We start from the raw sequence: 14,205 nt of genomic DNA, 5'->3' as shown, positions 1-14,205 counted from the left end.
CATCTGAGCACAAACATGTTCTATGTTGACAACCTGACCCGACATGTGAAGATTACAGCGCGACATTCGCAGCTAAAACACTGTTAAAAGTGTAGTTGGTGACAGAAAAACGGGCTATTTTAAAACTACACCACCAACATTGCTGCCTGTGATTTGAAATGCACTCTGGGATACCTGGCTGCCCCAAGTCTACACAAGTCGATTATCTAGGATCGACCTGTTTTGACTTACTTTGCACGGCAACCAATCAAATGTTAGAGAAGCTGCATGGGCTGCGTTAACCCCGCCCCCTGAGTTTGATGGGTGAGGTTGACAGATAAAATTATTTCATGATGAGAGCCAGGCGCCAGGACTGCCAAAATGAAATAAATAAATATATCATTAAATAATTAATTAAATGTGTCAATAATTAATTAAAATGTGAAATACATAAATAATTAATTAAATGTGTCAATAAATAATTAATTAAATGTGTCAATAATTAATTAAATGTGTCAATAATTAATTAAAATGTGAAATACATAAATAATTAATTAAATGTGTCAATAATTAATTAATTACATGTGTCATAACTATTTATTTAATTAATTATTTCCCATTTTAATTAATTATTGACACATTTAATTAATTATTTAATGGTGTATTTAATTAATTCATTATGGCAGTCCTGGCGTTCCATAGTTCATTAAGGGACACGCTGAAACAGCCACAGCCGAGTGAGCTCTGGGGGTTCTGTGTAAAGAACTCCAGCAGAGAGCGCCGGGTATCGGGGTATCGATTATCAATCAGTCGCTGATGACTTACCCCTCTGCTGGGCTTGGCAGTGTTGCCATAGCAACGCGGTCGTAAGTACGAGCAGAAGCAACTTCATTTTGTCCTGTCTGAGTTGCTATGGTGTAGCCTGCCGCGCGCGCGATGTGGGGTCCGCGGCGTCCTCTCGCGCGGCTCAATGTTGAGTTGAACGCCAGAAAAGTTTTAACAGAAGTTGATCCAAACTCTCTCTTCTTCTTCTTCTTCTTTTTCTCCTCCTCCTCCTCTTCCTCTCGTTTCTCCTCCTCTCTAAAAGTTGTGGCGGGAGCAAGGGTGGGGGAGATGGCAATGGAATATGAAACCTTCCTAGGGAGATGCAGGTGAAAAAAAACAACAACACTACAACCAAATGAGCGGTCTTGTAACCAAAATGTGTTCTTCAAGACAAGAACACTCAGACAGATGCTACAAAGCCAGTGAAGTGTTGCATCAGTTCTGAGAAGAGGAGAAGCAGAGGGAAAAGTTTGAAAAGTAGTGGTTCACAGACAGTATCAGAAAAGCCAGAAGTTCTGGTCCACACGTTTCCAGATGTGCTCTACTGTTCTATGGCTCCTCCTGCTGCCCCATAGAACTTACCACACTCTGGGGCAAAACAACATTAAATCACAGATAAACTGGAGAGACTATAGATATGGGAAAGCCATGCACTGTTATCAGTTTATTTTACAATTTTATTTATTTGTGGACAAAAAATGTTTTAAGTTAAAAAAAAACCCAAACTGCTTGTAGTTTAAAGAATGAAGTGAGATGTGAAACTACACAAAGCTCCAACTGTTGAAACAATCAGAGACGCTGATACATACATATGACCTGCACATTAAAGTTAAAGATGCACGATATTTGGTAACTAGAGGTGTTGGTACCTCCGTATGTTGGGTAAAAAGAAGGATTAGACTAAGGGTGGAATTAAAGCAATTTTCAAATACAAAACGGTTTAAAAAGAAATATAAAGATGTTATATTTTACCAAATATAAGGGAGATATAGGGCTGTTACTTATAGGGTGTGTACTGAAGTGTACTAAAGTATAAAGTGCTCTGGTCTGTTATAAACATAAATGATAAATTAGGATAGAATAAGTTACTTTATCTCACTGCTGTTTGGCAGCAGTAAGATAAATGTAAATGTAGTGGTGTAGGGTTGTCTACGGGAATTCAGGGTGTTTCTTGTTTACTTGTTTACAATGGCCTCCACTCCCTGAGTGTACTCAGGGCCATTAGAGCTGTTTACTTCTTCCCCGCTGAAAGCACTGGCATATTATAATGTTACAGCTCATCAACCTGTCAGTCAATTCACACACCTGTGACTGTGAGTACTTACACAGATGTGCTAATTTGAGTGAATATGTTACTCCTGTATTTGTGTGTGTTTGGGTGAGAATTTTTGTTTGGGCTTGTTTATGTGTCCAGTGTGAGTTAAGCTCCCCCGGAGGCTAAGACCTCCAAAGACAGAGAGGCTTACTCTGCAGACACGAAGGCTGAAGATGGGCTCTCTTCACTGGGCTCGTGGGCCTGAGCAGCCCTGGAGTGCCGCTGGGTCTCTGTGGGGATGGGCTATGTCGAGGCTGCACCTGGACCGAACAACAAGGTTAGTGACATCATGAGATATATTTATTTATAAATTCACTTTAAAAATGAACAATATTTTTACAGTAATGTTATACATATAATAATATAACTTTCGTGAACTTTTATAGATTAATTTTCTCACAACTGATATAACTTTATTGAGGGTTTGAGATTTATTTTCATACTTCTTGATATTTTTCCCATTTTGTTATCTGTCTGAATATGTGTGGAACCTCTGGAGGAGTAAAAATTATTTAGAAGTTCTTTGTAAAATGAAAGATGAGGCTCTCAAATCATGAGCTCTCAAAGGAGGTTTTGATTTACAGATTCTTTCAAGGAGATGAAGAGATGCTGGTTTTGACCCAGAGCGATGAGTTAAACCGAAGTTACTGTGAGGACAACAGATCAGCCTTTAACAACATCACAAGCAATATTAATCCACATTTTGATGACAGAATAAACAGCAGACCATCATCAAGAGAAGACAAACGCAAAGATGAGCCCTCTATAGCAGCTCATAACGGAGCCACCAGCCCCTTAGGATGGGAAAGCCCAGCCTTTAAAGAAACCAGGGCTACTGTAATCTCCACTGGAACCAAGACCTTCACCATAACTTCCGCTGTCTCTACTGAAGACCCCTTTTGGTGGGAAAATACCAGAAGCTATGAAAAAGAAAAAAGATTATCTGAGATGCAAGGTGAAAAGATGGGAAGCGAGAGTTGGGAGAATCAAGGTTCCAGCCAGAACCGGGGGAACAAGAAGAAGTCCATCAGACCATCTGGGCTTCCTAGAGGGAAAATGGTAAAATGGAGAGTTTCAGGAGATGTAGAGAAGAATCAAGAGGGGGAGAAACCCGTAGAAGGGACATCTCAGCTCTGTACACGCCTTGAAAAACAGAGAGGAAGCATGAGTTTGGTTACTTCGGTTCACAGCCCCGAAACCTGCACCCTGGGTCTGAACCCCTCTCCCACCATCACAGCCTGGGAGGCTGGCTGGAACATCACCAATGCTATACAGGTACACTAATACACACATGCATGGTTAAAATGCTTTCCCTAAAAGAAAATATAACAGCTCTTATGCCCTGCTTTAGAAGTTCATGATGCCATACCTCATGTAAGTAATTTAAAAAAAAAAAACAGTAAAGCAGCAATACAGATATTTGTCTTATATTTAAGCTTATTTTCTGCCAGAGGCACATAATTTAGGTCGTTACAATGCAGCACATTTTTCAGACTTCCACTTTTATAACTTTCATGCACCTGTATCATGCCAATCAACCTTTCCTATAGCTACGGACGCACAATCCTTGATTTGCTCCCTGCCAAATGAATGCAATAACTCAGCATGTTGCTAGTATGACTTATCCAGTTATGAAAAGACATTAGTCAAAGTTATTTAATCCAGTTATTGAGTGCTTTTACTCAATTCAGATTTTTGTGTCAGTGTTTCAGCGTTTAAAGCGGCAGGACTTTAAAGAAAGCCCTCATGTTTGTCTTCTGATAACACATCTTTTGTTAAGTGCAGCTGAAAATGCACCACATCTATTTTTCCTCTGACAAATGACAACTCGAAATGCCAACTGTGAAGGTGTTAAGCTGCACACGTCATTCAAAAAGCATGAAGTGGGCTATTTCATTTACTCCTTTTGTGTTTTTATATTACTGAACAATGCTTTCTTTTGTCTTGCAGGCTGTTTGTCAGGCACTCGCGAGCCTTGATAATTAAATTAAGTGTGAATAAAATCGTTTTTTTTAAAAAAATGACAGTTCCCCGGTCACAGCGTGTCCTCGTGGCAGTAATGCTAATAGCTTCTCTTGCTCTAAATGCTGGGCTCTATTCAACGACTGCATTCATGTAAATGTGTGTGTGTGTGCACGTGTGTTTTAATTGAACAGTGTCACCAGAGCCATAGAGAATGCTCTATGACATTAGGGTATGAATACTGTGTATGCATCCATACACAGTCATATGCAGATCAATGCTGACTAATTAAGATGCAAACACGTTCCTTCGGGAGCGGAGGTAAATTTGCATCAGATGCTTTTGTGTTCGATTGCTCGAAAGTCTTACCGTTAACCCCGTTGTATAAGCACATAACACATATTCTAGCACATGATTTTTAGTAGAGAAGTATTTTATGTGCTTGGTTTGTTGACGGCAGTCTATATCTGAGTGCCAGATTTTTTTTAATTCCAGTTTTCCTTAGAGACTCGGTTTCTGTGCCAAGCAAGCCACAGAATCCTGGTCTCCAGTGAAAATTCAGCTTGTGATATATACTGTATTACTGATTAAAATTGCTTATTTAAAGCTATGGCTTTTTAAATGCTCCCAGCTATTTATTTTAGCTCCAAACCCCAGTGTGATCTGAATACTTTTCATGTAGCGTGTTTTTACCTCAGAACAAACACTTTCCAGGGTTGTTGGATTGGTTAATGTTTTATAGGCTGTTCATTACCTGCAGCCCTCTGTCTCAATCAGCGACCTTGACTAAATGAACTGCTCAGTAATGCTTTCGCTTGAGGTTACAGACGGTCAGGTTATGGTTTAATATTCACTGGATACTAAAATATCGAACAGCGACGAACAATCACATGGCAGCGATCAAAGACAAAGGATATCTGTGGTGTATAAAGAAATATTAGGGCATTAATCACAGATCTGATGTTTGGCTAACAAATGTCTAAATAATGGGAAAAGAACAGCACTTTTATCTCCTATCAAGGCTAAAAAGAAAATATGTACTTTCCTGTGGTGGTTTATTGATGCCAATATAATTGACTGTCTGCCAGCTTAATAAAGTTTTTATTAGAAAGTAAATTTGCTGCCAAAATGCAAAAACCCGCTCCAGCTCTCAAGGCTCCTGACATGGGAATAATGAAACTCAGTTTGATTTCCAATCTGATTGTTAATGAGGCAGCTCCAGTTTGTGTGTCTTTGTTTCATATTAGAGATATGGACCTTATGTTATTGAGAATAAGAATGGCTGCGACTGACACGCTTTCTGTTTACAAGTGATATTTTTACTTTAAAATACACTGAAAAATTTAAGTCGTCGTGATTTTCTGATCTAAACAGAAGCAAGAGGGGAATAAATGTACTCGTTCTGTTTTGGAAAGATTGTTGAGAAAAGGAGGATCTGTTCCTTTATTATTTTGCTTTGCTTAGACTAAAAACTTCTTAGGATGCTACAAAGTGAATGTCTGTTTTTCATTCACCCCGTTTAAAAAAAATGCTCTTAATGAACTAATTGCGTCAGATTTTTACATTTCAAGTTTTAAACGATCAGTGAAATGATAAATCAAAAATAACGACTATAGCTGATTGTTTACCGATGAATAGGCTAATCATATGCAGACACTCTATAAACTTCAGTCTACAACATGACTACAATCTCACTGAGCAACATGTTGAGCAACAACGCTCATGTGACTTTTCAGTTACAATATAGATACTCTATAAATCCGAATATGTTTTTCAGTCTAGATATGATATCGTGATTTACTCTAAATAGAACCATAACTGAAAAATATGAACATCAAGCCATCTTAAACTAGTGAACTTACCATTTCGTAAGTCTTTGCTAAAGAAATATATGATAATATAATAATACATATATTCACCAGTCACTTTATTAGGTACACCTTGCTAGTGCTAGATTTGACCCCCTTTTGTCAGAACTGCTTTAATTCTCAGTGGCTTTGATTCAACAAGCTGCTGGAAATGTTCCTCGGGCATTTTAGTTCATTAGTCAATACTGACATGATAGCATCACGCAGTTGTGGCGTATTTGTCAGCTGCACATCCATGTCAATCTCGCACTCCACCACATCCCTGAGGTGCTCTGTTGGATTAAGATATGGTGACTGTGGGGGCTATTTTAGTACAGTGAGCTTATTGTCATGCTGAGAAAAAACCTGAAACATCACTTTGAGATGATTTGAGCTTTGTAACATGATGTGTTATCCTGCAGTAAGCAGCCATCATGCTTTGCATAGTGAGATGGACATGGTCAGCAACAACACTCAGGTAGTCTATGGTATTTAACCTACTGAAGGGCCAAAGAGTGCCAAGAAAGTACTACCCACACCATTAAAATACAACCACCCATGTTATTTGTACCAAATTCTAATTATATTCAATGTATTTGATTCTATATATACCAACGCCACAACAGAAATTGTGACTCATCAGACCAATGACCAATTTTGTAGCCCCATGTGAAATTTAGCCTCAGTTTAATCTTCTCTACCAACAGGATTTGCACATGGTGTGGTCTTCCGCTGCCGTAGCCTGCCTGCTTGAAGGTTCGATGTATTGTGGATTCAGAGACACTCTTCTGCATACGTTGGTTGCAAGTTGCAACAAGTGAATTACAAGTTGCTGTTGCTTTCTTGTCGGCTCAAATCAGACGGGCCATACTCAGACACCAACAACCATCTGACATTACATATCACTTCAAATCACCTTTCTTGCTTATTTAAAGGCTTGATTTAAACGTCAACAGATAATCTTGACAACTTCTTCATGCCTAAATCCATCGAGTTGCATATGCCATGTCATTGGATTCAATGAGCATCTCCCTGTTCCTAATAAAGTGAAGAGGAAAAACAGCAAATGCATGAATTAGGCACATCCATTTGTTGTTTTATTGATTTTTCTAATGCAGGTTTGATTGAACTTGAGAACAGTTCTTTGTTCCTGGTTTAAAAAAAATGTCACTTTCAGTTATTTAAATGTCAAACCTGCCTGTGTCAGCACCATCTAATCCCCCCATGGCAGAAAATAAGACATTTCTCTGTCACTTTTTGCCAACTAGGCATGTCCATGCATAAAATACTGGCCATGACCTGAGGGGCAGGAACTGAAATCTAACTCAGAAGTCCAGGCATGGTGCAGTGAATGTGCAATAAACTTTATTCTATTAGCATGTAATACCAAAGAACTCTCACTGTTTTGCCAATGCTTCCTGTGTAAGATATGAAAGAGTATAAAGGTAGTGTTGGGTAAATAGAAGATGCTAGAGTTGTCATATTGTGGCAGAATAAAAGGGGGAGGGGGGTAAAACTTCTTCTACAGCTTCTCTCGAGCCAATCAGGGATTTGTTTCTTCCTTTATTGTACCCCTTTGTGATTGGAAGCTGCTTTTGGTTGTACTCGGTGTAACCAATTAGGAATTAGCTGGCAAAAACACAGAGAAACAGAAGTGCAGTGAGAGCGGCGGGGAGATGAAATCAAATACTTGAGCGTCAGATTCCTCTCAAACTGCTTTCATCCCCAGCAGCTCCATTTGAACATCAAAGCTCTATCAGCATATGCCTAACAGTCACCAGTTACAAAATAGCAACTTGAAAGAGAGAGAATGTGTCTCTGTCTGTTTATGCATCCACAGTGTGTGCTTATGTCTGCTCTGTGATGTGCTTCCACAACTCTCTCAGTGAGTCTGCATATCTCCGTGTTCCAACATTCAAAACACAGCAACTCCATCAAAGTAGCTTGTTGTCTCCTCTGATCTCCCATCATCCAACCTCATGCTCTCTGGCGCTGAGGCTGCACCTCTCCTTCCAACCTTCTCTCCTGTCTGTGTCCTTCTCCTCCTCTCTAGTCTCCCTGTTTTTCTTTTCTTTTCCTCACCTCACACTTTCACCTCCATTCCCTCTCCTCCATCTTCCCTCTCTGGCAGTGACTTACATTTTCCCTTGGTGATGGGCCAAAGCTCGACTCTACTCTTCCTTCTGCTCCTGCTGGTCTCCTGCATCCTCAGACTCTCCAGGCATCCAGCCAAAACTCTTCTCTCGCCTCCTCATCATCCAACCATGAAGAGTCCTTTCATCTCTTTTCTCTCGCTCTTCTCCTCAGCCATCCTTCGCTCTTCAGTTTCCACTTTAAGTTGTGAATTTTCACATAAAAAAAAATACTTTAACATATGTATGCACAGTTACGATCCTAATCTAACTTTGACTAAGATTTCTTGTCTTTGGGGTCTCATGATGATGATTATTGCATGAATTTCAGTAATGCTGATATATTCTTTATAATAATATCAAACCTTTCAATTACATTTTTTAATGGAATTTTATTTTTTATGGTACCATCTCATGAGAACAGTCATCTCAAGATGGATTATTTTCTAACATAATGATATTCCCCCACCTTCTTTCTTTCTATAATTTAGCTTTGTGTGCTCACAAAGAAGAAATTACCCTCTGGGTTGTAGTGTACTTTATCGATCTAGGTTGTTTATTTCTGAATTACCTAACTTGGTAGAATTCACATGCATTAAAAAAAAACTCCTGATGTGAGCGGTTTCATTTAAGATGATCTTTAAAATGTGCAAATTTGATTTTGGGCTGAACTTTCACTGAAAATGTGCATCTGTGATGTGTGACTATGCACAATTTATACACTGAAAAACAGAAACAAAACCTGCCATCAAAGTTAGTTTTATTTTGAGTCAATTTCTCCCTTCAAAGATGAAGTAACGACATGCAGATTAAGCCAGAAATTTCACCCTTACATGATCTTACATGAACATCTAAGCTGTTTTTGATTCTTCTGTCATTTCGAGCTTTTCTTAGACTACTCGCAAACCTACATTTTTTAAATGCACTTTTTCTTTTCTCAAAGGGTATCTTTGTGCTGGGTTTGCCCTTCGCCCTGGTGCAGTCAGGTTATTTGGGTCTGGTCCTGTTGGTTCTTTCAGCGTGGGTCTGTAACCACACAGGAAGAACCCTGGTGTCCTGTTTATATGAAGAAGAAATGAGGTAGAGTTTCTTTCACATTGTTATCAATATCAATATGGCAGTGCCTGTTGTGAGCCCGTTACTAAAAGTAACCTTAAGTGTCTCGTTTTATTGAGATACTTAAGGGAACTGTTACATTTACCAAATACACAAGCATTTTAACAAAGTAATGAGGCCATTACTAGTTCTGTTAAATAGTTGTTTTTGGTATATTTTTGGTATATTTCAGTGGTGGGTCTGGGTCAGTTTCAAAGGTCCGGGTCCGAACCAGCTATCAGGACATTATGGAGGCCTGCTGCAAAGGACTGTGGCTGAATTGGTCTGGAGTTGGAGGTCTGATGGTAAATGTAGCTCAGGTAACACGCCTTCAACTGTAACGCAGTCCTTTATTTTCCTTTTTTTTTCTTTTTGCTCTGCAATATAACGTATAAACTCGAAACTTTTCTTTAAAGCAGATGAAACAATCAAAGAATCTTTTAAGTTTGTGGCAGAGTCTTAAAATATTGTCACTTTTGAGAGAATTCAAAAAGAATCTTTATTCAAACTGAGTTGCACTAGAAGATAGTGAAATTACATCATTCTACACTGAAAAAAAACCCTGAAACTACTTAACTTTTAGATAACTCAAAATCTAACAATATTTAAGATGCACTAATATTATATGTATATCCAAAAAAAGGCCATTTATTTACTCTCCTACAATATGCAGTAAATATATGAAGTAAAAATATACGTCTGTGCTATCTTTCAGGTCATTGAACTTTTGATGACCTGTACCCTCTATCTACTCGTCTCTACAAGCCTGTTGTTTGACAGTTTGTCCTGGGTGGCTGTTCCTCGATCAGTGTGTTCACTCGTGTCTCTGGTGTTTCTTCTGCCCTGCCTGCTTCTGACTGATCTCAGACCAGTTTCCACTCTCAGCCTCCTCTGTTCCCTGGCTCACATACTTATCAGGTGACAGAATAAAAGAAGCAACTCATTTGTCCCAACACTCCAGCAAATTTGTACTGGCTGACCTGATCGCCTTAAAAACTCACCAATCATTTTTAAATCAAGACAGGAAGGCGCGCTGTCTAAATTGCTCTCTCATTCTCGCTCGTGTGATCGCAGTGCAGCTGCTGCTGTTTAAGTCGTCTGCTCTCACCTGCTACACACCGCTGTTCCTGCTTGTTTGATTTATTTCTAACACCAGGTGTCTTGCATGAGAAAAGAAGCACAGAGTTGCGTCTAGTTCTCCAACTGTCAGGGTTCTTACAGCTGTCTGATCTTTTAAAGCACACACTTTGACTTTCAGTTCATGAAAAAAAGAAATTGTAAAGCCTGGGTTTTCACGCCACTCTTTGGCAGTGCTGGTTAGAGTAATTCATCATGTAATTAAAACCATGTAATCATAAAGTGCTTTGGTGTAACTGGTTGAATATCAACATCAATATATCCATTTTTTTATTAGGTAGACTGGATGAATAAGATATGATGACATCAGTTAGTATGACTCATTTGTATCAAACTACAGTACAGTGTGTTGAATTCAGAGTTTATTGATTTATGGTAAATCTGTAAATTAAATTATTCTCATTCTATTACATGTACTTTCTTAAAATTAATGCATTTCTAAAGTGTCATCTGGTACAATTATTAGTGTTTTTTTTTATTTGTGCAGTGGGCTAAAATAGTTTAAGATGTTGCTGATAGACTTTGATTAAACTGTCTTCTTCAGAGAGTTTAATGTATTACCCCGTTAATAATTTCTGCCTTTATTTGTTGTGTTGTTTTTTTCTGCAGTTCATCACTTTGTTCTTCCTCTCGGCATAATTAGGACTTTTACACCCCACTTTGTTGTGTGTGTTTATCACTGTGCTGATAAATTTTGAATTAATCAGTTCTCATTAGCTTTTATTTCGTCTCACTCACAGCCTATTGGTCATGCTGTACTGTTTGAGTTGCGCCAGCAGCTGGTCTTGGTCCTCTCTGTCTCTCTCTGTGGATCCAGAGGACTTCCTCGTTTCCGTCGGTGTCATCATCTTCTCCTATACCTCGCAGATCTTCCTCCCTCCTCTAGAGGGTAGTATGGAAGACAGGGGGCAGTTTAATGTCATGCTGGGGTGGACCCATGGAGCAGCTTGCATCATGAAAACTATGTTTTCCCTAATGGTTAGTGACAACTGGGAAAACATATGATTGCACAGGCTAACAAGCTTCAGTTAAATGATGGTCAAAAGCGGGTTTTCTTATTATTTTGCTGTTAATACACATGCACGTTTAAACAGAGCAAAAATTGTATCTTGCAATTAAGGTTTGATATAACTGATAAGTTGACAAACAGACTGGCTGATTGTTTCCTTCCTCCATTAGGCAGTGTTAACCTGGGGACCAGAAACCAGTGAGGTCATCACAGACAATCTACCCTCTGACCTACGACCTCTAGTCAATTTGTGCCTGCTGGCTAAAGCCCAACTGTCCTACCCTCTGCCATTCTATGCTGCTGCTGAAATACTGCAAACATGTGTGCTCAGAGGTAAAACCAAAAGAAAATCCTAACATAATCCATAGTGCTGTCTCAGTACATACTAAAACTAACAGTGCGACTGAAATTAAAAAGATGTTCGACTGAAATTAAAAAGATGTTCAAATGTTCATAAGCTACTGCCATTAAAGGCAGTAGTGCTCTGGTAGTCTGCAGGTGGCACACTGGGCTTTGCAGACCCACGTTTACATGTTGTGGATGTCTGTTGTCACCAGGAGGTAGTGTCAAATATATGTGGGGGTGTTGGTCCTTAATTTAGCCTAGTTTAGCCTTTTTTTAATTTAACAAAAAGCATGCTTGGGAGCTAACAAGGAACCATAAATCCACTGTAAAGTCTGCAGAGCATGCAGGTCACATGTTGCTTTATCAAGCTGTGATTTCTTCCAGATATTTTGGCCCATAAAAGACAAGCTCAAACTTAACGCTTACCCTTTCAAATGCCAGTAAATACAGATCAGTCGTATTTCACCTCATGCTGTGAGGTTACTCTTGAATGAAAGACTACATTAGCCCAGATGTCAAAAATAGCAACCTGCTTCTATAAACCCTTTAAACCAAGTCCGCCTAAGACAATTTATGAGCACCCAGCTGAGATGGCTTTTTAGCCACCCATGTCTGTAGTTGGTGTCCACCTTGCTTCCCACATGGGGCCATTTAACAGAGGCCATTTTTGTATGATAATAGCAAGTTAAATGTGGATTTAATTAATAACAGCCTGTTCTGTTTGGAGTGTCAAAGCCATTCCAGTGAGCTAGCACGCACAAAACCAGAACACTAGATTGTCTCAATGAAACAGTACTACACAGCGCTGCTGTTAGTAAATACACCTTTGTTTACCTTGTAATGGCACTTCAAAATGCCTACTGTCAAAAGAGTCTATAACAAGTAAAAATATGATTCCCAAGAAGGCAGTTTTGGTAAATCAATGTGACAGCCTTTTAGGAAGTAGAAGCAGTTACAGTGACTAAACAATGTCAGCAGATGTATTTAAAGGCTTAGTGCATTTTGATGCTGTGAGAAATATGTGAGAAATATGATCAGACAGTGAATAGCTAAAAATACTTCCAATACATTCAGCCACGATTGAACACATGACTAACAGAGAGTGTTTCACTAATGATATTAGTGTAACCATTTGAAGTAAGAAAAAAATTACAGTAGGTCAAATTTAATAAGGAAAACCCTACAAATTGGGCTAAAAGTAACGTACAACACGTGTTAACTGTCAACATACTGGTGATGGGTCACCATAGGTGAACCTTTCATAGTTGACTGTCAACAGTTATGAAATCATCACATCATCACACTCAATGATGATCTAATGATGCATGGCTAACAGTTTCCAGTCATTTAGTAATTAAAGTCAACACACAGGTGCAGGTGGAAAACAATGAGTCAGAGTAGGATGTTTCACGATCCCAACTGTAATCCAACCAACTGCCTAACCATATCTAATGGCTGTGGTTGAGTAACACCCACTTGTTCAGTGATCCATAAATTGAAAGACCAAACAACAAAAGCTTCTTTGATAGTGAATATAAACCAGTTACAAGTTACCATTGTCTATCTTTTCAACTTCTCTGGTTTAATCCCTTCAGATGCTGCCATGTCGTCTTACTCCAAACACCGAGGTCAAGCTGTATCTCGTCCTGCACTTGTGGTCCGCTGCGCCTTGTTGATGACATCATACTTGCTGGCTTTGCTGGTGCCCAGGTTCTCCCTGTTGATGGGTCTGACAGGGAGCGTGACCGGGGCGGCAATGACACTCATACTGCCGTGTTTATTTCACCTTAGACTGCAGTGGAGCCGCCTTACTGTGAAGGACCGACTGATAGATGTGGGTATTCTGAGTCTGGGGGTCATCTGTAGTGTGTCTGGTGTGATTTGTTCAGTGAAAAGGCTACTGGAAGGCCTATAGGAGGTGAAGATGGATAAAGGCAAAAATTTGCTAATAGCTTAAGTCAGTCACGTTAAAGAACAGCTGCGAGTTCTTCTTTGTATTTATTCCTGGATTAAAATAATGTATGAGCAAATATTTGCCCTTCTGTACTTGTCAAACATAGTTTACAGTACAAATAAAAATAGGCACGCTGTTTTTCATTTTCTGTTAGTCTTAAAAGGCTTGTAAGGTATATTAGAATCCAATAAATGTACAAATTGTACTTTTCTTTTTCTTTTTCTCTTTTTTTGTTTGTTCTGAAAACTGTCAATGAAGAATAATGTCAAAGGTCTAGAGCAGGGGTGGGCAATTCCAGGCCTCGAGGGCCAGTGTCCTGCAGGTTTTAGATCTCACCTTGGGTCAACACACCTGAATCACATGATTAGTTCGTTACCAGGCCTCTGGAGAACTTCAGGACATGTTGAGGAGCTAATTTAGCCATTTAAATCAGCTGTGTTGGTTCAAGGACATATCTAAAACCTGCAGGGACACCGGCCCTCGAGGCCTGGAGTTGCCCACCCCTGGTCTAGAGCAGAGGTGGCTCACTGGAGGCAAAACATAAAGAAATGAGGGGTGACTGCAAGACATTTGCAGTGTTGTACATACATTTTGAATTGTTACTC

At 39.3% G+C, this 14,205-nt stretch overlaps 2 protein-coding genes across 2 annotated transcripts in view; one reads left to right on the top strand and one right to left on the bottom strand.

The window, feature by feature from the left end:
- Window positions 1–1,189, bottom strand: part of lama2 (laminin, alpha 2) — a 226,331-nt gene extending 225,142 nt beyond the window's left edge. The window contains 1 exon segment of the mRNA XM_085133739.1: window positions 805–1,189. Coding sequence (XP_084989865.1) covers window positions 805–871 — 67 coding nt within the window. The 5' untranslated portion in view covers window positions 872–1,189.
- Window positions 1,190–1,379: 190 nt separating this feature from the next.
- LOC146501843 (vesicular inhibitory amino acid transporter) lies at window positions 1,380–13,841 on the top strand. The gene is made up of 8 exons (XM_085133733.1): window positions 1,380–2,396; window positions 2,704–3,394; window positions 9,004–9,140; window positions 9,349–9,475; window positions 9,871–10,073; window positions 11,033–11,270; window positions 11,472–11,634; window positions 13,242–13,841. The coding sequence occupies exons 1-8, from the start codon at window positions 2,293–2,295 to the stop codon at window positions 13,559–13,561; spliced, it is 1,983 nt and encodes a 660-aa protein (XP_084989859.1). The 5' UTR covers window positions 1,380–2,292; the 3' UTR covers window positions 13,562–13,841.
- The last annotated feature ends 364 nt before the right edge of the window (window positions 13,842–14,205 follow it).

This window comes from Neolamprologus multifasciatus, chromosome 15, assembly GCF_963576455.1.
Source record: "Neolamprologus multifasciatus chromosome 15, fNeoMul1.2, whole genome shotgun sequence".
Taxonomy (NCBI): domain Eukaryota; kingdom Metazoa; phylum Chordata; class Actinopteri; order Cichliformes; family Cichlidae; genus Neolamprologus; species Neolamprologus multifasciatus.
Note: the sequence above shows the minus strand (reverse complement) of the source record. Positions and strands in the feature narration are given on the sequence as shown.

What these genes read in the sequence shown, in the direction of transcription:
- LOC146501843 (XM_085133733.1), top strand. Translation starts at nt 2,293, where the DNA reads ATGGGCTCTCTTCACTGGGCTCGTGGGCCTGAGCAGCCCTGGAGTGCC. An exon ending in ACATCACCAATGCTATACAG is followed by an intron (nt 3,395 to 9,003) that starts GTACACTAATAC and finishes CTTTTCTCAAAG; the next exon opens with GGTATCTTTGTGCTGGGTTT. An exon ending in TTATATGAAGAAGAAATGAG is followed by an intron (nt 9,141 to 9,348) that starts GTAGAGTTTCTT and finishes GGTATATTTCAG; the next exon opens with TGGTGGGTCTGGGTCAGTTT.